At 45.7% G+C, this 25,879-nt stretch overlaps 1 protein-coding gene across 1 annotated transcript; it reads left to right on the top strand.

Annotated features, from left to right (window-relative positions):
* Positions 1-782: 782 nt before the first annotated feature.
* LOC122939968 (glutathione S-transferase kappa 1-like) lies at positions 783-22,771 on the top strand. The gene is made up of 8 exons (XM_044296213.1): positions 783-917; positions 3,745-3,826; positions 8,352-8,480; positions 9,347-9,447; positions 17,133-17,168; positions 18,261-18,377; positions 20,845-20,938; positions 22,600-22,771. Exons 1-8 carry the CDS (start codon positions 849-851, stop codon positions 22,641-22,643), a joined length of 672 nt encoding a protein of 223 aa, XP_044152148.1. The 5' UTR covers positions 783-848; the 3' UTR covers positions 22,644-22,771.
* Positions 22,772-25,879: the final 3,108 nt, after the last annotated feature.

Below are 25,879 nucleotides of genomic sequence, written 5' to 3'. Positions count from 1 at the left end.
CCTTCTGTCTAATACACATACACACCCCACGATATGTACTTTCATCTTCGTGTGTTACAGACCCCTGTACAATTTAACAATCTTCTTTAAGGGTCCATTCATACGTCCGCAACTTGTTTTGAGGATCCGCGGATCCGCAAAACACGGACAGCGGCAATGTGCGTTCCGCATTTTGCGGACCGCACATTGCAGCACTTATAGAATATGCCTATACTTGTCCGCAATAGGACATGTTCTATTTTTTTGGGGGACGGAATTGCAGACCCTTAAGTGCGGGTCCACAATTCTGTATCCGAGCAGCACATTGTGCTGCCCCATAGAAATGAATGGGTCCGCAAAATGCGGAACAAAATTGCGGACGTGTGAATGGACCCTTATACACAGACATTTAGATCCATACATTTCCTAAACTGGCACAAATGCGTTGCCAGTGACCAACTGTCTGTGCTCAATTCTACGCGTAACCGTCGCAAGTGCATGAGGAGCTGGGGATGTGGTAGCGAGGTCCAAGAGGTATGTGGGGGTGGGAGATCCGGGAGGGGGGGGCCCAGTCATTTGTAGCTACGCCCCTGCCCCCACTTCCATAATGCCCCCAGTATGGCCTGTCTTAGGATAGTTACACAAAAAAAAAAAAGGACGCGGACGCTGAGTGTTCACTGTTTAGAAAAGCTACACCACACTGCAATGTGAACCTCTGTGTTTTCAGCTAAGGGTGCAATGATTAAAGCTAACAGCAGATGGCGGTAGCAGTCTTCTATACTCTGCTGAGAAGGTCAGCCAAATACAGGAGGAGGGAGTAGACTCTGTTCTGTTCCCACAATGCTCCTTGGAGTGTGAAGGCAGCAGACATGTCTAAACGAAAGGTGCTTGAGCTGTTCTATGATGTGGTCTCCCCCTATTCCTGGCTGGGGTTTGAGGTGAGAGGATATATTTGGAGCATTGGAAAGTGCAGCAGGTGGTGTGTTCTGTATTGTTCTGTGCAGTCACTTCCTGGTGTCTGGATACTGGTAAAAAGAACTGTCCTGCCCTGTGGCCACACACTGATCAGCTGCAGGTCCTACAAGCAAAGCGCTCATCTGAGGTTTCCAATGACTGATTTACCCATGTGAACAAACCCTACTAGCAATGATGGCTAACCTTGGCACTCCAGCTGTGGTAAAACTACAACTCCCAAGAGGCCCCCCTTGCTTGGCTGCTCTCAGAACTCTGTAGAAATAAATGGAGCATGCTAGGAGTCGTAGTTTTACCACAGCTGGAGTGCCAAGGTTAGCCATCACTAGGGGTTGTGCAGGGGTTTTATATTGATGATCCATCCTCAGGATAGGTCATCAATATCTGATCGGCGCTGGTCCGACACTCCGTTCTCTTTAAACAGCTGATCGTGGGGGTGCCTGGCAGTGGCGTTGCGTGGGTTGCCAGCACCCGGGGCAAGCTAACTATTGTGCCCCCCCCCCCTCCCCCAACCTGTGACCATGCCCCCCTTTTTTTTTTTTCTACAGATAATGTAGTAGATATCACCTGCAGTCCTATGTAACACCACAGATAATACAGTGATAACTCTCTGAGTACAGATAATGTAGTAGATGGGTGTGAGGCCCCAGAATTCAGAACGCACACAGTGTGACCTGAAGTCTGCGGCCGGGCTGAGGCAGTGTGGGCCAAATTCTATATACCCCCCCCCCCCCCACTCTACCGTGAAACAGATATTTGGATGGACATAACATACATTGCTATGAAATATACAGGAGAATACAGCACCACACCTGTTACATCCAGTGACCTATCCTGTGATGTAGACTTTCCTTAATGTCTTCATTCGGAGATGGGACCGTCATAACAGATTTTTTTTTTTAGATTGCTCACTTTACTATCAACCTCAGATAACAGAGCTTCCCTCCCCACGTAGTGCCCATAAGTATAATGCCCTCTGTAAAATTATAATGTATAATGGCCCCCTCTGTATTATTATTATTTATTATTATTATAATAATGACCACCTCTGTAGTATTATTGTAATAATTATGACCCCCTCTGTATTATTATAGTAATAATTATGGCCCCCTTCAGCCCCTCCAGCATACAGTCCCGTGTAAGATAAATCACTCGCCTGCCTTCAGCCCCTCCAGCATATAGTCCCATGTAAGATACATCACTGCCCTGCCGCCTTCAGTCCTTCTTGCAAACAGTCCCATGTAAAAGACATCACTCCCCCTGCCTTCCGCTTCTCCAGCATACAGACCCATGTAAGATACATCACTCTCCTGCCTTCAGCCCCTCCAGCATATAGTCCCATGTAAGATACATCACTCCACCTGCCTTCAGTCCTTTTTGCAAACAGTCCCATGTAAAATACATCACTCCCCTTGCCTTTAGCCCCTCCAGCATACAGTCCTATGTAAAATACATCACTCCCCCTGCCTTCATCCCCTCCAGCATACAGTCCTATGTAAAATACATCACTCCCCCTGCCTTCATCCCCTCCAGCATACAGTCCTATGTAAAATACATCACTCCCCCTGCCTTCATCCCCTCCAGCATACAGTCCCGTGTAAGATAAATCACTCCCCTGCCTTCAGCCCCTCCAGCAAACAGTCCCATGTAAAATACATCACTTTCCCTTCAGCTCATCCAACATATAGTACCATGTAAGATACAACCCCCAGAGGATGCCATCTGCCCATCTCTGCTGTCCATATACCAGGCCTACCAGTATTACCCCTTCATATACCGCCTGCCCGCCTGGTCACCCCACACCTAACAGTCTGAGTCACTTGTCTCCCTGAGTGTTAGGTGGGGTGACCAGGGGGGCAGGTGGTATATCAAGGGGTAATTCTGGTAGGCCTGGTATATGGACAGCAGAGATGGGCAGATGGCATCCTCTGGGCAGTACTGTCTCTCTGGTCATCCTTCACCAGCACCCTCACTGCCACCTGCTTGGCCTGGCTCTCATGGCACTTTACTGCCTGGTGCTTGGCTATCAGCACTGACTGTCACTCACTGTCAGTGTCGCTTTCAGGCTGCCTGTGTCTCTGGACAAACTCCCTGGAGTCTCTGGACTAGTCTTGAAGCGGCAGTACAGCAGCCATCTTCTCCTTCTTCTTGCTCCGGCTCCGCAGTGTCTTTCCTGCCTGGAAGGTGGGCGGAGCCTATTAGTGTTAACTGCCGTGCGAGCCGCGGTGATCAGGGCGCGCGCTAAACCGCTCCTCACTCTGCTCTGCGGCGCTGTGTTAGGGAGGAAAAAACCCCACAGCGATTTAAGATTTTCTTGTGCCAGTGCAGTGTGGCGCCCGGGGCAACGCCCCCCGCACACTATTCCCCTGGTGCCTGGTATTGGACCCCAACTGATCAGATATTAATGACCAATCCTGAGTTCTCCAAATGAGATCCACTCCTTTAATTCCCTTTGGAACTGATGGAAAGAGTACAGCTCTGGCAGTCCCATAGCCTAGGAATGGAACAGCAGCGCTCCTGCTCCACCATCATTCCGTTTGGAGACTTTGTGACCTCTGAACTTGTGATTGTGGGGGTCCTAGCAGTTGGACCCCCAGCAGTTAGTATCTTGTGGATATGGGATAACTTTATATCTTGGGACAGCCCCTCTAACCAACCCTCGCAAACATATCTGACCTATGATTTACACAAATGGGGTATGACATGACAGGCAGCTTTGGGATTTGCAGCTAAAACTTTCTATTATGGGACCTTTTCTGTATGAAATGATTCAACTTTTTTTTTTGTTTACAGATACTATTACGATATAAAAACATATGGAATGTAGATGTTCAATTACGCCCTGGGTACCTTGCAGCAATAATGAATGCAACTGGTATGTAACAGCATGGAACGACCTGCAATTCCAAGTTCAGACATTCTGGTCCTAAGTATGGGTCATCAATGTTATGATTATGACTTCCATGTATGAACTGTACACTTAGAAGTGGTGTTGGAATTGAATCCTGTTTTGTGAGATCAGGAAAGCCTTTCCCGCTCTGAAAGGATGGGATCAGAAAATCCCCTAGGCACCAAATGTAAAAAAAATATATGGCTAATCCATAAAGCCATAATACGGGTGTGTGCATGAGCTCCTAAATTAGCAGTAGACTACTTTTGAAAGGGTTGTCACGGCATGTTATACTGACTTTCTCATGGCCTCTGTACAGGAACTGGTTGGCCAAATAAAAAGCCCTCTAGCCGTAATAGCTGATCACCCAGATAAAGGGTACGACCACATGGTGCGGTATTGTAGTGGTTGAAACGAGTACCGAGTAGTTGCATGGGTGGAGTGGGCTCTAATTAAACTAATGAAGAACAGACTGCTTAGTCAGTCTACATTGTTAATGGGCACACGGTATTGAAGGTGCCACACGGCCATTAACAATGCAGATGGACTGAACAGTGTGACTTTCATTGGCTTAAATACGGCCGCTCAGTACTCAAACGCAGTGCTGCTCCTTTCCAAACGCAATACAACCACGCTGTGCGGTTTTACCCAAATAAACTGAACTTGACTCTGACCATGAGCTGGTTGCTGGGTTCAGTCTTGAGGGACATTTATTGAGCTAATTACATAAAAAAAAAAAAGAAAAAAAAAAAGCACATTATGGTGCATGCCATATGTGCGCCATAATTTGTGACATTTCTTTCTCGCCTATGACCGCACCCCTGGAGAGACCACCTCCACCTCTTCACGACAGGAAACAGGAACCAGAACCGCCTTTTTAAAGGAGGAATCATCCCCTCTATCTCCAGTTCTGTTTCCTGTCCTAAGGGGCAGGAGGGATTCGATCCGCCGAAAGAAAGATTAATAGCGAGAGCTGCGGGGGCCCCGGCTATTTATATAGTGTGTGTAGGGTTACCCCGTGCGGCGTAAGTTCTCCTCCGGGAGCCGCTGCAAAAGTCTGGGCTCCCTTCTCTTTCCTTAGCACTTCGGCCCTCCTTCCCGGTCCTGGGATGGTCTTCACTTTCTTGGTCTCCTGCGAACCTCTGTGGCCGTGTTCGCATGTTTGGCCGCCGACCCGCGCGTTTACTTCCGGGTTGCAGCGGTGGGAGGAAGTTATGCTTTGTACCGGAAGGGAAAGGAACGCCGGCTGCGTGCGCCGAGGAGAAAAGCCTAGCCAGCTCATTGACACGTTGGGTGAGAACAGCGTGTACAGTACCTCCATTTGAGACCACCAATGATGCTTCGGTACCAGGGCTTTTTTATTGCTTAGGTATCAAAGGAGTCTTCCAGGAAGACCTCCTTAGTAAAGGAGCGGGGATGTGGTGTATGTGAGAAGAAGCTCCCTTCTGCCTGGGCAAAACCTATATGTCAAGCTTGTATCAGCAAGTTAATGGAGGAGGAAACTCCGTCTTTAATGGGCAGCATGTAACAAATGATACATGAAGAAGTCAGAGAGTTGGTTAGCGGTTTGATAAAGCACCGTCCCGGTACGACTCCCCCTCCAGTGACAGTGAGATACTTTTGGGTCTGGAGGAAGAAGGAGAGTGGGGGTCATCAGACGATTCTTCTTTAGACAAGGCCGCAGGGAGACCACTTTTTCATATGGAGAATACTAGCTGGGATAGAGCCCCAAAACTGGATGCCCCTGTAGCAAAGATGTCCAAAAAAGCTGCGCTCCCCTTTGAGGACATGGGTTCACTCAAGGACCCAATGAACAGATGGGCAGAGGTTTATTTAAAGAAAAATTGGGAAGCCTCTGCAGCAACTTTTAGACCTGCCATTGCTGCTACATCTGTTGCTAGGCCCATTAAAGTGTGTATGGGGGAGCTAGAGGCTCACATTAAAGGGGGTACCCCTAGGGCTTTCTTCCTTTCCTGTTATAAACAACGCCTTGGATTTCTTAGCTGACGCTTCTGCGGTTGAGATTTTCCGCTAGGACCTCTGCCTTATCCAACTCTGCCCGGCACGCTATTTGGTTAAAGGGCTGGAAAGAAGATGCCAGTTCTAAGGCAAAATTGTGCGCTATTCCTTGTTGGGGAGAATTCTTGTTTGGTCCTGTTCTTGATGATTTATTGGAAAAGGCCCCAGACAAGAAGAAGGGCTTTCCCTCTGAAGTCAACCACCCAAGAGATCTTTCCGTCCCAGATTTAACAAAGGGTCAGTTCATAACAGATGCAGATGGTTGTATTATCAGTAACGGAAGCGTTTTTGCTAAACCCTGCCAGATCCAGTAAAAACGCTAGTGTGAAAGTAGCCGAAGTACTCAGTACCTATATACGAGTTTATAGTAATAGGTATGAAAATAATAAAATCAATAAAGTAATAAAAATAAATAATAATTTTGTGCAGTAACAACAATAGCAGGAAATGCTAGCAGAATGCTTGGGTGTATAGGGAGAGGCATTACCAGTAGAAAGAGGGAGGTGCTCATGACTAGTGTCTAGTGAGACCTCATTTGGAGTATTGTGCTCAGTACTGGAGACCATATCTCCAGAAGGATATTGATACTTTGGAGAGAGTTCAGAGAAGAGCTACTAAACTGGTACATGGATTGCAGGATAAAACTTACCAGGAAGGATTAAAGGACCTTAACATGTATAGCTTGGAAGACAGACGAGACAGAGGGGATATAATAGAAACTTTTAAATACATAAAGGGAATCAACAAGGTAAAGGAGGAGAGAATATTTTAAAGAAGAAAAACTGCTACAAGAGGACATAGTTTTAAATTAGAGGGGCAAAGGTTTAAAAGTAATATAAGGAAGTATTACTTTACTGAGAGAGTAGTGGATGCATGGAATAGCCTTCCTGCAGAAGTGGTAGCTGCAAATACAGTGAAGGAGTTTAAGCATGCATGGGATAGGCATAAGGCCATCCTTCATATAAGATAGGGCCAGGGGCTATCCATAGTATTCAGTATATTGGGCAGACTAGATGGGCCAAATGGTTCTTATCAGCCTACACATTCTATGTTTTTATTCACCTGTAGTGGTTGTGGTGTGCTTAAAACCATATCTAAAAAATTTACAAGGAGGTGATTTATCAGATTTACATATGTCCTGGATATCCCCCATCCTCTGACAGACCATGTGTCTAGACTGAAATCTACTCCAACTCCTAGCTGGCGTGGATCTGAATCATCATTTACACCAGTAAGGCCGGGTTCACTTCACCTTTCCGATCTTCTGATCCATCAGAAGAACAGAAAAAGCATCAATTTGCATCAGTTGAGTCACTTCAGTCAGAGATCAGTTATTTTTTACGGCAATAAAAGTACTATTTGCAGGACTTTTTCTCCTGTCAAAAATAACTGATCTCTGATGGAAGTGACACAAACTGATCATTACTGATGCTCAAAATAATGGATCTGTTTAGTTTTTTTCTGTATTTATGACGGATCAGAAGATCGGAAAGCTGGTGATGTGAACCCGGCCTTACCTGGTGTAGCTGATACATTAGGAATGTGAACATCCCTGCTCCCACCACTCCCTCTTTTCAGAAAGTGTCCAGGCAGCCAGAAGCACTACTTGGCTGCAGGTTTGCAACCTTTTTTTTGCAGCTGTTTCTGGTTTAGGGTACTTTCACACTTGCGTTTTTCTTTTCCGGCATAGAGTTCCGTCCTAGGGGCTCTATACCAGAAAAGAACTGATCAGTTTTATCCCCATGCATTCTGAATGGAGAGTAATCCGTTCAGTTTGCATCAGGATGTCTTCAGTTCAGTCGTTTTGACTGATCAGGCAAAAGAGAAAACCGTAGCATGCTACGGTTTTCTCTCCGGCGAAAAAAAACTGAAGACTTGCCTGAACGCCGGATCTGGCATTTTTTCCCATAGGAATGTATTAGCGCCGGATCCGGCATTCAGAATACCGGAATTCCGGATCCGTCGTTCCGGCATGCGCATGCGCAGATCGGTAAAATGAGAAAAATGTACAAGACGGATCCGTCGGTCCGCATGACAAGCGGATCCGGATCCGTCTCACAAATGCTTTCAGTCAGTGGCAGATCGGCGGATCCGGCGGCCAGTTCCGACGACGGAACTGCCCGCCGGATCACACTGCCGCAAGTGTGAAAGTAGCCTCAGAGATTATAGTAAATGACTCCCAAGACTTTGGATTCTATTTTGTGATCTGGTAATTTTTTGTCATCAGTAGTAGTACTTATTTTAGCAGCACATGAAGCTGGAATAGGTCAAACTCCATCTCTGGTAAGTCTCTGATATGTGTTCTGACCGACCATCTAGGGGTCTACTGTATGGTGCAGTGAGGCTGGTCTGGAACACGTGCCTGGAATCTTGGTAGCAGCAACAGAGTCAGATTAGTCAGATTAACTTCCTAATTGAAAGGTACTCCAGACCAAGTGCAGAATCTGTGATGCTAATGTGTCTGAAATGAGTCTCTCATTGTCTCATACAGGTAACTCCCCACCTGCCATGGTTCCAAAGAGAGGTGCCTACCTGGCAAAAGATTTGGAAAGGCTGGCTGAGTTTTATCAGGTTCCTGTACAAGAACCAACTGATTTCTTTCATGTCATGGTTAAGAAAGGTAAGTATTCGCTTTGTCGGGAAGGGGAGCGGGAGTTTGTATAGGCAATGTACTGCAAAATGTAAGCTGCATAACATACCCATGCATTACATAGCATGTGAATGGCCGTGTGTGTGGGTATTGCTTAAGTTACGTTCACATCTCAGTCAGGTAAATTCAGTAGTCTGTTCCGGCAGAGGAACAGACTAGCGGAGTTACTGTATCTGGCATAGGTGGTCATCGTCATTGCATATAAAGAAATCCTGCGGGTTTCACAACATAAATGCCGGCTTTCTGCTGGACAGATACCACTGCATGGCGGAATTCCTCTGCCAGAACGGACTACTGGATTTACCTGCCGTAGATGTGAACGTAGTCTTATCTGGGGAAGAGATGGCTCCAAAATGCAAGGCAAGCTAGCAGAGGCAGTGTATGCACTGGGCAATGTTCTGCTGGAAAACCTTGGGTCCTTGTTTCATGTGGATGTTATTTTGACACATACCACAATAAAGAACCTATGCCACACAGATTTTTTTTTTTTTTGCGTAGGACAGGTTTAAGGAATATGACTTTAAGGTGTTGACGTGGCCTCCACATTGCACAGATGGCAAAAGGCAAGCTTAATCCAAGGACATTCCATCTCTCAATTTACAGGACTTAAAGGATCTGCTGCTAATACCTTGGTGCCAGATACCACAGGACACGTTCAGGGGTCTTGTGAAGTCCTTGCCTTGTTGGGTCAGAGCTATTTGGTGACAAAAAAGGGACCTTCACAATGTTATGCCGATGGTTTAATCTTATGGCTGGCGTATATTGCACTAATACATTCCACTTCAAATAAAATTTGCACAGTTCAGCTCTTTTTAAAATTTGGGTCCATTTTCCAGGGAGTCTTTCAGCCATGCGGTTTGTGACGGCTGTTCAGATGTCAAACCCTGAGTTCGTTGAGAGGGTCTCCCGGGAGTTGTGGCTACGAATTTGGTCTGAGGTTGGTGTTAAAATCACGTGCTGTAGTATTCTGTCCATTCGTCTTTGTTATGTTTTTTTTATTTTTTATTAAAGGGGTTATGATGTTGATGTTGATGGCCTGTCTTCAGGATAGATTATCAGTAGGGATGTCCCGATACAATTTTTTTTCCTATCGCCCATGACAGCACCACCAGAGAGAGAGGAGGATCCGCCCCCCGAGACAGGAACCCTGCAGAATAAAAAGGGCGGACACTCTCCTCCCCTTCAGTGTGGTTTCCTGTCTCGGTGGGAAGCCTGCAGCATGGATGCTTCGGATCCCTCTCCCTGGTGGCGCTCCGTTACTGACCTGCGGTCCCTGTAAGATCGGCGGCATTGTTATGCGCGGGGGTCCGTTCAGAGGCACAGCTGAGCTCCGGAGGGAGTAGTCAGTGTGCTGGAGCTGGAAGCCGGCGCCTCTGCTGGAGGTGCCGTGAAGACTGACGCGGGCTGCCTGGGGGAGGAAGAGGAGGGGCTTCGGCAGTGAGTGCCGGATAGCGCTCCTGCCGTCAGGTGACCGGCGCAGGCGTCGGGCGGTGACGTCATCAGTATGCGCCCTATGAGAGGAGCGCGATTTTCCAGGGGCCGGCGTCCTTTTGCGACTTGGCTGAAGCCTGCATCATGGAGGAAGACAAGCCATCTGAAGAGCTTGCGGGATAAAAAGTTATGCCAGGCCTGTATAGACAAAACAGTTGCGGAGGAATCCCCTTCCTTTTATAAATGTCTGCAGGCGTTAGTTCGGTCAGAGGTTAACTCCTCGTTAAATGCCAAGAAGGATCAGAGGCCGGTCCGTAAAGAGACCCGGCGTAATCCCAGTGTTTAAGAGGGAGAGGAAGAGTTGCCTTCCTCAATGTTTGAATTTTCAGACATCTCAGAACAGTCCTCTCCGGATGAGGAAGAAGGTCAGGGGCGGAGACCATGCTTTCCTGTAGAAGATACGGAAAAACTGTTGAAAGCGGTTCGTTCTACGATGGGCATAGAAGAGACCCGAGAGCCCCGTTCCTTTCAGGACATTATGTTTGAGGGTTTAGAGGCAAGACAACATGGTACTTTTCCGGTACACAAAAATGTAGCCGCATTGATTAGAGGCGAGTGGAAGAAACCAAATAAAAGGGTATTTATCTCCAAAAACCTCAAACGCAAATAGTCTTCAAAGAAGAGGACTCTGCCTCCTGGGATAGGGCTTCTCGCATTGACGTAGCCATCTCCAAGGTCTCTAAGAAGACGGCCTTGCCTTTTGAGGATATGGGTATATTAAAAGACCCTCTGGATAAAAAAGCAGACGCTTTTCTTAAAGGGGCTTGGGAGGCATCTACCTCATCATTTAGGCCCAGTATAGCCTCCACCTGTACGGCCCGTTCTTTAATAGTTTGGCTTTCTGAATTAGAAGTTCAGCTAAAAAACAGATGTCCCCGTGAGGAGATACTGGCCTCCCTCCCTACTATTAAAAAAGCAGCCGATTTTTTTTTAGCGGACGCTTCTGCTGACTCTGTCAGACTAGCCGCTAAGTCAGCAGCCTTATCCAACTCTGCTCGGAGAGCTCTATGGATAAAGAATTGGAGTGGCGATACGGCCTCCAAGACAAAGCTTTGCGGAGTTCCATGTGAGGGGGAGTATCTTTTTGGTCCTAGTTTGGACGACCTCCTGGATAAGGCGGCTGATAGGAAGAGAAAGTTTCCCGGTTTCCAGAGCTCCTTCCCCAGTAAAAACAGGTTTAGCCGTTCCTTTCGTCCCTTTAAAGGTAACCAGGAACAGGATAGAAGACCTAGGGAAGACCGGTTTAAGGGTCAGAGAAGGAGCAGAAACTTTTTCTTTAGTCAGTCCTCCTCAGACAAAAAGAAGCCTGATCAGCAATGACGCCAGCATTCCGGTAGGGGGCAGACTGAAGGCTTTCGCTTTGGAGTGGAGGAGAATTTCCTCGAGCCCTTGGGTTCTCGATACCATTTCCAGAGGCCTAAACTTAGAATTCCGTCAGTCTCCTCCTGCCAGATTCCTACCCACCATAGTTCCGGGTTCCGTGCAGGGCAGATCCATCATGGAAAAGGAGGTAGTGAAACTAGTAGGAATGTCCGTTTTAATCCCGGTATCAGAAGAGGAAAGGGGGAAAGGATTCTATTCCCCGCTTTTTCTAGGTCAAGAAACCAGACGGTTCCTGGAGAACCATCATAAATCTAAAGAGATTAAATCTTTTTCTTCAGCCGAAGAAATTCAGGATGGAGACGATAAGATCAGCAATCAATCTCTTATACCCTCAGTGTTTTATGGCGGTTCTCGACTTAAAGGACGCGTATTACCACGTTCCCATTGCAGTAGAACATCAAAAGTTCCTAAGAGTAGCAGTGTTCCTGGATGGTCATCTGGAACATTTTCAGTACCAGGCACTCCCCTTCGGGATTTCCATGGCTCCGAGAGTCTTTACAAAATTGGTAGCAGAGATGGCGGCCCACATAAGGGAAAGAGACATCCTTTTCATCCCTTACTTAGACGACTTTTTAATCGTTGCCCAGTCAGAAGAATCCTGCAATCTTGCAGTTCTAGAGGTCCGTTCCATCCTAGGCAAACTGGGCTGGGTGATAAACGAGGAAAAGTCAAGACCCCATCCACTAAGAAAGCAGGTGTTCCTGGGCCTAATTTTGGACTCCTCTCTCCAGAGATGTTTTTTACCCGTGGAAAAAATACAGACAGTTCAGAACAAGGTTGCAAGTCTATCCCACAGGCCAGTGACTTCCATAAGGAAAGCCATGTCAGTCCTGGGCTCCCTCACGTCTTGTATCCCTGCAGTGAGGTGGGCACAGCTTCATTCCAGGACTTTACAATGGGAGATTCTGGCCAGTTGGGGGAAGAACAGGTCACTGGATGCCAGTCTAGAAGTCTCCTCCCAGACTATCCAGGAACTAGCCTGGTGGCTAGTAGGAAGAAATCTAACACAGGGGTCCCCCTGGAAGGTCGAGAATTTGGTCTGTCTAACTACGGATGCAAGCCCTTGGGGGTGGGGAGCTCACATTCAGGGTTCTTACTATCCTATCAGGGCCGTTGGAATTCCCTTCAGAAATTGCATTCCTCAAATTTAAAGGAACTGATGGCAGTGGGCTTAGCTATGAAGAGTTCACTTCCAGAGATAAAAGGAAGGAATTTGAGAGTTTTGTCAGACAACAGGACAGTAGTGTCCTATTTAAACAGGCAGGGAGGAACAAGATGCAAAACCCTCATGAAAGAAGCCTTCTCTATTCTGCAGTTAGCAGAGAGAACATGTCCCTCGATCTCAGCCGTTCACATAAAGGGAGTGGAGAACAAACAAGCCGATTTCCTGAGCCGTCATACCCTGTCTCAGGGGGAGTGGTCTTTGGACGCGGTAGTCTTCCAGAAGATTGTACATCTTTGGGGTCTTCCGGAAATCGACTTGTTTGCTACCCATTCGAACAAAAAAGTTCCCAAGTTCTTTTCTCTAGACCGGTCGGGGTCCCCTTGTGGGATGGATGCTCTGTCCCAGAAGTGGAATTTTCAGCTAGCTTACGCCTTCCCCCCCCCCCCCTTTCCCCTCATTCCCCGGGTTCTGAGGAAGATTCGGGAAGAAAAGGCCAGGGTTATCCTGATAGCCCCCTTTTGGCCCAGGAGAGCCTGGTTCACGGGACTCAGAACCATGTCAGTGTCCGATCCTTGGGTTCTCCCTTCAGTCAAGGGGCTTCTAAGCCAGGGGCCGGTGTTACATCCGACCGTAGAGAACCTACACTTAACGGCCTGGAATTTGAGAGGTGGTTGCTGAACAAGGAAGGGTTTTCTGACGCCCTAGTCTCTACCCTGTTAAAAAGTAAAAAAGAGGTCACGGTTGGAATTTATAGCAGGATTTGGCATAAGTTTCTTGGCTTCGCTCAGATCCAGTTAGGGAACCTCCCGGCGGCAGCCCCGGTACAGACTATCCTGGAGTTTCTCCAGAAGGGGTTAGAGCTGGGCCTAGCAGCCAGCACTCTAAGAGTTCAGGTCTCTGCCCTGTCTGCCTTGTTCAATCTAAACCTAGCTGGGAATCCGTGGGTTTCTAGGTTTTTTAGGGCCGTGGATAGAGCCCCCCTTGTGTCAGTACCTAAGCCTCCTCCGTGGAGTTTAGAGGTAGTACTAAAAGCCTTGGCAGTACCCCCCTTTGAGCCTATTGAGTCCTCCTCTATCAAATTTCTGACCTTAAAATTGGCCCTGTTAATAGCCTTAACTTCCGCCCGCAGGATTAGTGAAATTCAGGCCATCTCCATAAATCCTCCGTATACTCTGATTCTAGATGACAAAGTTATCATTCGCCCTGACCCAGCTTTTCTCCCGAAAGTCGTCTCTAGATTTCACCGCTCTCAGGAGATCGTTCTTCCTACCCTTTTCCAGAATCCTTCTACTAGGGAGGAAGAGTCTCTCCATTGTCTTGATGTCAGAAGAGCTCTCTTGGCATATCTATCGGCCACATCTACCTGGCGGAAGTCTTCTTCACAGTTTCTGCAATATCAGGGAGTGAATAAGGGTTCGGCAGCCTCTAAAAATTCCATCGCCCGATGGATTGTTGCTGCTATTTCCTTATCCTATCTTTCCTCTGGTCTGTCCCCTCCTGTTGGCTTAAGGGCTCACTCAACCAGAGCAGTGGCGGCATCTTGGGCAGAGAGGTCTGCGGTTCCAATCAAGAGAATTTGCAAGGCTGCCACTTGGTCTTCACCCTCTACCTTCTTTAAACACTATAGGTTGGACTTGAACCTTTCGGGGGATACTTCCTTTGGTGAGGGGGTCCTTCTTTCTACATCCCACCCTTAGAGCTCCTCTGGTAAGTCTCTGGTGGTGCTGTCATGGGCGATAGGAAAAAATGGTATTACTTACCGGTAATTTTATTTTACGGAGCCCATGACAGCACCACGGCTTTCCCTCCCTATGTGTCCTTTTTTTGCACGGGTGATATATAAAAAAAAAAAAAAAAAGGAGGTGATATGAAAAAATAAAAAATAAAATGTTCATTTACATGTCTAATATATATTGGCGGCCTTCCTCCAGTACTTGGAAAACTCACTGAAGGGGAGGAGAGTGTCCGCCCTTTTTATTCTGCAGGTTTCCTGTCTCGGGGGGCGGATCCTCCTCTCTCTCTGGTGGTGCTGTCATGGGCTCCGTAAAATAAAATTACTGGTAAGTAATACCATTTTTTAAGACAGAGTACCGATACTCTTATTTAAGTACTCACCAATGCCAATTATAACAATGAAATAAATATCATATTTATTTTGTGACCACTGACCAACCAACAGTGTTTCCCAACCAGCGTGCCTCCAGCTGTTGCAAAACTACAAGTCCCAGCATGCCCGGAGGTGTAGTTTTGCAACAACTGGAGGCACACTGGTTGGGAATCACTATTATATGCCCATTCCCCCATTTCCCCCCCCCCCACCTTATTTTATATTCACTGTTTGAACATGAAATTGAGAGAAATTAAATGAATTTCTCCTCCATTTCATACACCATACCCACCTGGCCTGCTGTAATCCTTCCCATGAGGATGCACCAGAATACTGGGAGGAAGTGGCTTTAACTTTCTCCCAGTGCTAGGCAACCGCATGGGACTTGGGAGCTGCCGTACAGAAGTCCCACCCCCACACCGGTCAGCTGGGACACGCTGCCGTCCCCGCACTAATCGTTTGGGAGCGCCGCCGCTTGAAAGCCAACACAGGACCTGCCGCCGTCCCCACAGCGGATCATCTGGGACACAGGACCCGCCGCTGCACGGCCATCAGGTATCGGCAGTGGTATCGGCGACATTTGCACGAGTACAAGTACTCGTGCAAATCTCTGGTATAGCTAACGAAACTGGTATCGGTATCGGTATCGGGACATCCCTAATTATCAGTATCATTTTGGCGGGGGTTGCAGTAGCGCTTAGGCCTCTTCCTAGGCCAATGACCTCAATGTACATCGGTCACATGGCCTAGACGCAGCTCAGTCCCATTTAAAGGATAACTGTCACACTTAGACCCTAATTTCAATTTTCATATATGTAGTTACTAATAACATGATATTCCAGAATCAGTTACTATTAGACTGACTTACCCCATATTTAATAAGATTCAGCCCTTAGCAACCAGTCTGCATAAAACTGCTATTTCACTATTCAGTTAAGATGGCCACCACTGCCCTCACCCTGAGGCTAATCCCCCCTGCCCTCACTAGCCAGTAACAGTAGCCCCCCAAAAGTCAGTAACCAGAGCCCTCCCCCTAAAGGGTTAATCTCCTGCAGCACAAAGGGGTCCTCTTACCACATATTGCTTTCATGTATACACTGAGCAGACGGCAGATCTCCCTTCCCTGCTCTGCGCTGCTTCAACTCTGCATTCTCCAGCTCTGCTGAGTGAGGGAGCGTCTGCCAAGCGCAGGGACAGGGAGAAGTGCACACAGCCCAGGCACTGTTATCAGCTGCTGGGGAGGACCTGGCTTTAATCATTTACTTACAGTCCCTGGCTGTCAGTAATGTGAGCCTGCACGCTGCGTGCTTCTGCGTCCTCCGTCCTTTAACACATAGACGGACCCTGCATAGCAACCTGATTTTAAGCACAGGTAAAAGTAGGCAGTACAGGGAACAAAACTGGAATTAAGGGGTAATTGAATACACAGTGAAAAGTTTAAATAGGGCCACCAAGGAGATATTAATCACCAAAATCCAATACTCAAAAAAAATAATAATATGACAGTTATACTTTAAGTAAATGTGGCTGAACTGCAAGACCAAGCACCACCGCTATACAGTGTAGTGATCTGTGCTTGGAAATCTGTGTAGAGAATGCAGCGCTCACAGGAGCTCTCTGAGCACAGCACTCTCTTCAAACAGTAGATTGGTGGGGTGTCCGGAGTCACAGATTTTTTTTTTTTCTTACAAAATGACAATCCATTGTCTTTCAGCTCCTTAGACCTCAATTTACATAATAGAAGCCAAATGAGTATATATACATTCTGTATAGAATAATGTAGTCTACTGTGCTGTTATATACCGAGGCATCCAGTTAAAAACATCTACTGCGTGGTAGACATTTTCTTTTTTAGCATGGGAGCCTTTGGGCAGAGGTATCAGTCAGAGATTGTGTATGGAATCCTCTACACTGCATTGTGAACACACCCTTAGGCCTCATGCACACGACCGTTCATTTTTTTGCGGTCCGCAAAACGCGGAGGCCGTCCGTGTGCCTTCTGCAATTTGCAGAACGGAACAGGCGGCCCATTGTAGAAATGCCTATTCATGTCCGCAAAACGGACAAGAATAGGACATGTTATATATTTTTTTTTTTTTTGTGGGGCCATGGAACGGAGCAGCGGATGTGGACACCACACGGAGTGCTGTCCGCATCTTTTGCGCGGCCTCGTTGAAGTGAATGGGTCCGCATCCGAGCCGCAAAAACTGCGGCTCGGATGCGGACCAGAACAACGGTTGTGTGCATGAGGCCTTACATTGATGTCATCAGTTATCAACTGTATAGTTAGATAAAAACCAAAACATTAGTAGTACACCGCGCTGTTCTGTCCGGTTAAAAAGTGCACCAATTTTTTAATCTATGAATAGATATATAGAATAAACCCATCTGTTTGCTTGCATTCATTTATATAATATGGTCTCTTGTGCATTGTTATATCTGTCTGGTTTAGCGACAGTATATTTCCTTCTTACAGGATAAAGACATTACAGAACCAGACAGCATACTTCAGGTAAGAATAAGATTTTGGATAAATGTACCTATGTCACCCTGAAGTACATACAAAGGCACATAGGGTTTTAATCTCTGTTGTATTTTGATTTAAAAAAATTCTATCAGATGCCATATCATGGTAATATACCACACACAGTGGTACACCTAGTCCTCATGGACCTCGTTCGCTTGGACTGCACTTAAAATCTACAATAGTCATTGAGCTGTGTTGTCAACATTTTCATCTACTTATTTTGAACTGACGTTCGTCTGTGTTGCTTTCTTCTCTATTCAGACCAAAAGGCAAAGTAAAATTCTTGCTGGTTTCTTCTTGGAAATTATGGAAATAGCCTTCACGCCGCAGACATTCATGTGACATCACAGCTCAGTATGCATCAAAAGCAGGATCAGATCTTGTCAAAAGCCTCCTTCAAAAAATATATAAAATCAGTTGAAGTAAAGCTGGCCCTACACCTAATATAACTGTTGGCCGATGGCTATCTTTTCTGATCCTCCCATACATTTGCATGCTCAGCTTGGTCAAGCATGCATATGTAGTAAATGGAGAGAAGGTAGAAAAGTGTTGCCAGGCACCTCTAGCAGTGTCTTATCTCCCCAGGAACAAAAGTGTTGGGCTGGTAAAATCCAGCTTGTCCAATCCTAATGCCCATAAACGTTAGAAGAACAGTTGAACCCATCAAAATTGGTGGATTTGGCCCAAAAAGATCTAACTTGTATGTCCAACTTTAAGCAAAGTGTTTACCAGGATATTCAGATTTTGGAACAGATTTAACCTGTGCAGTGTTGTACACAGGGGTGCACCACCAATGAGGCCAGGTGAGGCGATGGCCTCAGGCAGCACCAGGTAGGGGCAAGAGGGGAGCAGGGGAAGGGCCATGGGCAATGAGCGCTTTCATTGTGGCAAAGGGGTTAGATTAGGAAATTGGCATTGGGAGGGGCACCGTTTTAGTTTTTGCCTCAGGCAGCAGAAAGGTTAGCTGCACCCCTAGTTGTACATTGATCATTATGGGTGTCCTTGCCTGACCAGTATGTACAGAAGGTTTTCATTCTTAATAGTTATTTTAATTTTTTTTTTTCAAATCTTGTTTAGGCTGGAAAGAAAGCTGGGATACCTGAAGATCAGGCTAAAAATATACTGTCCACAATCGCCTCACCAGAAGTCAAAAATAAGTTGAAGGAAACAACAGAAAAAGCTTTGCAATATGGGGTAAGGCTGAGCATAATCAATATTTTTCTCTTTTCTGTTATAGGGCATTGTGGTATTTTTACAATATCCAAAATTTGTGTTAAGTTTTATGCATATTTATCTACTTACGAGCCTTTTATATTGCCTGTTGGTGTTCCCTCTATATGGATTTTAGAAAACTTGTTTTGCAAATCTTTTGTTCTGATTCATAAAGAAGCAAATTTTCACATTTCTTAGATCATTGTGTAGATAACTGAAACTAGTTGTGAGATTGAGGACGCTACCACAGATAACAACATTTGTCGTAATATTGCAAATGAAGGATCAACTGCCCAGGGTCTCCTTACCAAACCCAATCCTACTCATTGCCATGCATTTGATTTCAGTGCAGGCCAGTGAAGATGTCAATGAAGAGTTAGACCGAATGCACGCGGCCGTGGAACATGGACGTGAGCGGTCCATGGTATCCCGGCCTGGCAACCAATGACGCCGTGTGCTCCTGCTGTCAGCAGGATGCCAGGCCGGGATACCACGGACAGCTCACGGCCGTGTGCATTCGGCCTCAGGGGAAGAGTGGAGCTGAGTTTAATGTGACATTTCACGCGTCTCAGACATCGCATGTCTTCAGTTTGATTTTATTGGCCTGATTTCTCTAGCCATCTACTTACTTTCCCTGGTCGTCAATTACAGTTGTACAATCATTGTTCTCCTTCTTAGGTGCATCTTGGCCTGTACAGGGTGAAAAATGGTTTAGCACCAGTGACCAAATTTGTACTTATCCAACAAGGATCTCATTTTAGCTGAGATCCTAACTTTGGTCTCCTTCCTTTTGGGGGCCATATTAATGGCAATTTGCATTTCAGTGGGTTGAAGACTTAGGCTCCTTTCACACGAGCGAGTATTCCGCGCGGGTGCAATTCGTGATGCGCCCGCATGGAATACGGACCCATTTATTTCAATGTGGCTATGTACATGAGCCTTGGTTTTCACACATCACTTGTGCATTGCGTGTAAATCGCAGCATGCTCTATATTCTGCGTTTTTCACGCAACGCAGGCCCCATAGAAGTGAATGGGGCTGCGTAAAAATCGCATTTTGCTTGCGGATGCGATGCGTTATTCAAGGATGGTTGCTAAGAGATGTTGTTTGTATACCTTCAGTTTTTTAGCACGCTTGTGCAAAACGCATTAAATCGCATTGCACCCGCCTGATAAAAACTGAACTGAATGCAATTGCATACAAAACTGAATGCCCTTGTTTGAGAAATCGCGTTTTTTTCACTGAAGGCATTCGCAACGCATCCGGACCTAATCCACACACACTCGTCTGCAAGGGGCCTTATAGTGTAACAGATTGTTTAGGAGAAAGCCCCAGCCCTGGCAATAAACACCCGGAAAGCAACCTGGTGGTGTAAGGTGACATCGTGCTCTCCGAACACACAGATTTACTGATGCCAATGGTGCTTCAGAACTTAGTATTCATAGCAGATTGTCTCTTTTCCAGCTCATAGTCCGCCAACGCTTTCCACTCCCATTAACGGTAATTTTCATTTAAGCAGGCACTCAAATGTAGACATCACATGATCAATCTCTTCTAGGATAGATGTGTTGCATGCTAGGAATTTATGACCATCTTGCTGTATATCAGATACTTTGTCATGAAGTTGGAGAGTCTAGAAGCCCATGATACACACGAGGCTCCTTGTGTGCATAAGAAATAAGGCTACATGCACACAACCATATGTGTTTTGTGGTCCGCAAAAAAAAAAACGGATGACATCTGTATGCTATCCGTTTTTTTTTTTTTGTTTTTTTTTTGCGGAACCATTGCCTAAAACAAACAGGAATAGGACATGTTATATTTTTTTTGCAGGGCTACGGAACAGCATTTTTTGCAGACCAATTGAAATTAATAGGTCCGCATCCTATCCGCAAAAAAATGAACGGACACTGAAACAAAATACGTTTGTGTGCATGAGGCCTAAAGGGTTTGTTTGCAATGAAATCCTTTACTATAAGACAAGGTCATATAAAGAAATTGAAGCGACCATCTGGCTCATAAAAAATAAAATTAACATGAACGGGGGAAGTTTTGCGTACTTGTTGACCTCCGTGTCATCATGTCAGCTGTAGATCTGCCAGATCCTGAGCTCCTCTACTGCCATTCAAGATGGCGGCACAGGTTCTCAGACTATCTAATGCACAGTGTTCATCCGGTAGACTGATAAAAAGATGATGTGGAGGTCACCAGGTGTTCTGGTCATTCCTCGGTGGGAAACTTGGAAGTAGTAGTTGTTGTTGTGTTTTTTTTTCGAAATTCTGCTTTCTTTATGATTAATCCAGTGCACCTCTGCTAGTCATGACCACATGTCATGAACAGAGACACACCACAGCCTGTGCCTTGCCTCATCCACCATTTAATGTATATATGTGTCCTCTTTCTGCCTTTGTTTACATTGATTTACTTTTTCTTTTTTATTGCTGCGCAGGCTTTTGGAATGCCCTCCATAGTGGCTCATATAAATGAAAAGCCAGAGTTGTTTTTTGGATCTGATCGGTTTGAACTTCTTGCACATCGCCTGGGTCAGTATTTTGCATGTTTTTGCTTGGTTTCATATTATGAATGTGAGTTTTGAATACACCGTATAATGTGCTGTACAGTTACTGTATGTGTTGTGATAACAGACTAGTAACCGGCGTGTCTGATTGTTACATTCCTGGATGACGACCTTTGACTTCATGTATCATTTCCTATAAATAGATTGTATGAATGCACAAAATGTTGAGAATAGAAGTATTAGTTAATACACTACATTATTTAACTGCTATCATAAGCCAGTGGTCTATTCACATAATAGAGCAGGGGAGGTGTGGTGGCTGCGGCAGCCAGGGTGGCCGTAGTCCTCACAGTGGCTAATCTCTACTCCAGTGCTTCCTGGGTCATGTGCAGCTAGAGGGGGTTTAACCCTTCTTTCACTGAGGGACTTTAGAACAGAAGAAAAACAGGACCAGGCTCTCTTGATTATAATAAAGTTGCTTTTTACCAAATAGATGATGAGAGTTACAGTACAAATACGAGAAGTAGGCACAACTCTCAAGTATTTCACAAAGTAGACTTTTCCAAAAGGCTTAAGGTAGGAGATGGCGATGTAGGAGTCTTTCTGTAGGCACTAGCAATCTCCTCCAGATTGACTAAATGCATGCAATCCCTCTCAATAAATCTCTGCAATGCCCAACTGTGGGTTACCGTCCTACATTGGATGGCCAGTCTGTCTCAGAAATGTGATAAGCATCAGAAGCAATTAACCCTCACCACATGCTGTAAACTTTAAAGCCATAGGCAAGAGTTACCTTTACTGGTTGTCCAACCACGAACTTAAAATGGTCCTCAACCTTCCTTCTCTTGGAGGATAACTTAGCAAAGTTGATTTTGTATCAGGTTTCCACTCAGGAGGGAAGTTCTCATGGAGAATTTCTATTTTGGCATACTTTGCAGCAGCACACACTAAACAAGTCTTTACTCTATCTGCTGACTAACTAGAGGAACATTGAACCAGCCCACTGCCTGGCAACTGTAACATAAGACTGCCAGTTAACGATTTCCTTCCCATACATTAGCCTTTTGGGATACATAGTGCATAGTAAAGTTGCATTTATCATTTCCACCCCAATGTGCATAGTAAGCATCTCAGTAAATATTTTAACAGTGAGACATAACAATATTTTAGTAGTGAACCATAGCATTATAACATTAACCCATTAGCAGTGAACCAACGATGCACTGCAATAGTAGTTTGTTTAAAGGGAACCTGTAACACTGTACTTGCAGTCCTATCTATAGCCTTGTATAGAGTAGGAGGAGCTAAGCCAATTTGTTGTGGAAAAAGATCCAGTATAACTTGTATTTTATTAACTAGACACATGGCGTTTTTTGGGGGGGAAATTGCACATTATGCATGGTTTTCCTCAAGGCATTTTTTTGTGTGAAATGTTAAACTCACTATTGTTTTGGGGGCTTTTTCTTCTATAGCATATTCAATATGCTCTTTATTTAGAATGTGGCTTACAGCAAAGAAGTTAAATGACTCATTTATACCAAGAAAATTACATAAAAATAATTGTATTCTGTAGTCTGAAAGTCTAGAATGCTATGTTCTCCATGTTTAAAGAGTGCCTCATTATAGTAGCAGATTCCCTTTAATACTGAAAAATGCACTTCATGTCTTATCTGTGCTTTTTTGCAGGCGAAAAATGGTTGGGACCTGTGCCACAAAAATCCCACCTGTGACAACCTCATCAGAAAAACAGCAGTATATCAGTTACCGCTATTATATCTGTTTTCTACACAGATAATGTGTGCACACAATTTCTTATTCTAGTAGCTTGCTGCTAAAATAAATGCATTAATAAAGTACATTCACGTAGGGAGTCTTCAATCACTAGGGCTGGCTCCATGGTGCTGGACTGTAGTGGGTTAAAAACGTATCACTCTCACCATTTCCACCTTAATAGTTTACAGTTTGATGTATATACAGGGCCATTCAAATAGAATGGTGCAAAATTATAGCCTCAGTATAATAATTGTCTCAAAAAAAGACACTATCTGTCCAATTTTTATCTGTACACTACAATTTGATGTGAGCTTCAGACACAGCAGATGGTTTGGAGGTAGTCCAGGTCTGTCCAGACGCATGCCAGCATATCCTATCCACAGAAAGAAGTCTCAGGTCGCTAAATCTGGTGATCCTAGAGGCCAGCGCAACACTAATTCTGAAAAGGCTGGAGGAATTTCATTCTGGTATCTGCAGACATCCAACTGGAAATGAGGAGGAACACCGTCCTGCTGACAGACTGTTTAGATTAGAAGATCTTCCCCTGACTGTGACAGTATCCTTGCCAAAAAAGAAGGGACTGTAGACTTTGTGCCTGCTTATTGTACAGAACTTTTACTTTTAGCGAGTCCCTCATGTGCTTTATAAGGGCACATGGGTTTTCCAAGCCCCAGATTCTAAATTTAGGTTGATGGACCTTCCTGTGGAGGTGAAACGCAGACTCATCACTGAGCACCAGCCTGTCAGTAAATTTGTCCTTTTCCAATTGGCCATAAATGTAGGTATAAAGTCACAACATTTTGAATTGTCATCTGGTTTCAGCATCTAAAGAATTTGTAATCTATATGGCTTACAACGCAGACATTTTTGTAAGATACAGACCATATTGTGGTTTGTGGTACCTGTAGTTCTGTACTAATCAGCCTGGTCGACTTTCTAGGACTATCCTCGTACATGGCTCAAAACCTTTTCACTGTCTCTTCCAAAGGTTTTGGGCAGCCTGGACTCCCCATGACATAAACCTGATTGCTTCACCCAACGCAGGCCTGATCAGAATGCTATGAGGAACTAGAAGACCCAGACGGTGAAGGTAATGACCGCACCTCCTCAAACTAAACTTACCAATAAGGGGCCGTGGATAAGCCAAATATTTTGAGGGCTGCGTCTGTGACCTACACATGAACTTTCTGGATGCTTCAGGCCAATCATGACACCAGTACCTCCATGCAGAGCTCATGTGTGTCACTGTTCCTATGTAGAGCACATCTATAATGAAAAATTCACTGTACTGTCACAAAAGACCTCGTTCTTGCAAATTGTAATACACCAAAAGCCATTTCTTATACCCGCCCCTTTGTGTACAGGTTTAAACTAACCTAGAGGGACAGACTCGTGTCCATAGCAATCAATCACAGCAAAGCTTTCATTGGTTTACTTTAAAGAGTTATTCCCATACCATCACTAAGATATGCCCCCAGTGTCTGCTAGGTGCGGGTCCCACCTCCTACGCCGAGAATGGAGAGTGGAGAGAGTGGTGGAAGGAGGACCCTGGGATCCGGCCCATACAAGTGAATGGGAGCGCACCGCCCTTTCGCAGCCACTGCTCCTATTCATTTCTAGGGGCAGACGGAAATAGCCGAGCCAGCGCTTGGCTATTTCCAGCAGCACCATAGAAATGAATGGAGGGCGGCTACGCATGCCACATTCCCCGCTCCGTTCTCAGTGTAGGTGTGGATCCCACCTCTATCAGACATGGGGGCATAACGCCATTGTCTGTGATGGGAATACTCCTTTAAATACAGGCCTTTTGCACCATCCTTTTAGAATCGCTCTGTATTTGCAATTTTTTGTTAATGAAGCTGTAAGGTCTCACTTTGCATTGCACTTTTGGCACAATTTAGCTCTTCACGAACAAAGAACATCTAGTTCACAATATGTAAAAGGCAGTTTTAGTTTTCCATAATAGCAGACCTAAGGGCGCGGTCCTACGGTGCGGTTGGCATGGGCTCCCGTGAGTGGGCATTGTTTGGCCACATGCGGCGTGCCATACTGTCAGCCTGTACCCCAATAACATTTCCCTGATTTGCTACTGTTCATGTATATTACTGCAGGCCGGTTACTTTCCATTACATACCTTAGATAAGGGGTGCACAACCCGCAGCCCCCATCCTGCTGGGCAGAAACATAGCTGATCTTGCAATGGATTACAGAGTACTGTGTTTTGTGGTCCGCAAAACACGGTTACCCGTCATGTATGTTCTGCATTTTGTAGAATGGAGCAACAGATGCGGACAGCACACTGAGTGCTAGCAGCATCTTTTGCGGCCCCATTGAAGTGAATGGGCCTGCATCCAAGCAGCAAAAAATGCGGATTGGATGCGGACCAAAACAATGGCCGTGTGCATGAGCCCTTACTGGTTATTGCAGGGCAGGAGGCTGTCAGAACCAGTGAGTGCCGTCCTCTGCAGTGAAGTAAAGTGCTCCTTTGTGGACAGGACGCATGAAGGAAATGTTGCCACTTAAATGGGTTTCCCAGTAAAAAATATTTTTGACAAGTTCCTGCAGTATAGTCCCTGAAAGAAGATTCATACTTTCCTGCTCCATCTTCCGGTCCCGGAGCACCTTTGTAGCAAATGACTGACTTCAGTGGTGAAACACTGCTTGTGGCCACATCACCACAGAAGCCAGTCATTGGCAGGAGAGGTACAAGTGACTATGCTCCTAGCCAGCCAGATGTAAACGGGACCGGAAGATAGCGGGAGTGGCAGGGAGCAGGAAAGTATGAATCTTCAGTGCCAGGGCCATGCTGCAGGAATGATTGAAAAATAATTTTTTACCAGAGTATCTCTAAGTTCCTATTACACTGCACGATATTTAGGACAATTACTGGGAACAAGTATTAATAGGAGCGCTCATTACTGATATGTGAGCTATTGTAATGGGGAGCCGGCGACGCGCTTCCCTTGCGCAGCATCGCCGGCATTCCGTGCTTGTGAGAGAGCGTGGACGCGGCAACCAGCGTCTTCTCAGCGCGGCCAGCGTCCTTCATCCCCTAGGCAATGAGCAGCAGGGGATCTGAGCGCCGATGGGAATGAATCGGCGCTCAGCTGTGTGTCGTGCAATGCGAGTCACATGACGCTGGCCACGTCACGTGACTCATCCGTAGGGGCTATTGAAACAGGCAACCTGATTG

This window comes from Bufo gargarizans, chromosome 6, assembly GCF_014858855.1.
Source record: "Bufo gargarizans isolate SCDJY-AF-19 chromosome 6, ASM1485885v1, whole genome shotgun sequence".
Classification (NCBI taxonomy): domain Eukaryota; kingdom Metazoa; phylum Chordata; class Amphibia; order Anura; family Bufonidae; genus Bufo; species Bufo gargarizans.
The sequence above is the reverse complement of the archived record's forward strand: the minus strand, read 5'-3'. Positions and strand labels throughout refer to the sequence as shown.

Coding starts and splice junctions, on each gene's coding strand:
- LOC122939968 (XM_044296213.1), top strand. CDS start 849: ATGTCTAAACGAAAGGTGCTTGAGCTGTTCTATGATGTGGTCTCCCCC. Junction 918..3,744: donor ATTCCTGGCTGGGGTTTGAG/GTGAGAGGATAT, acceptor TTTTGTTTACAG/ATACTATTACGATATAAAAA. Junction 8,481..9,346: donor TCATGTCATGGTTAAGAAAG/GTAAGTATTCGC, acceptor TCCATTTTCCAG/GGAGTCTTTCAGCCATGCGG.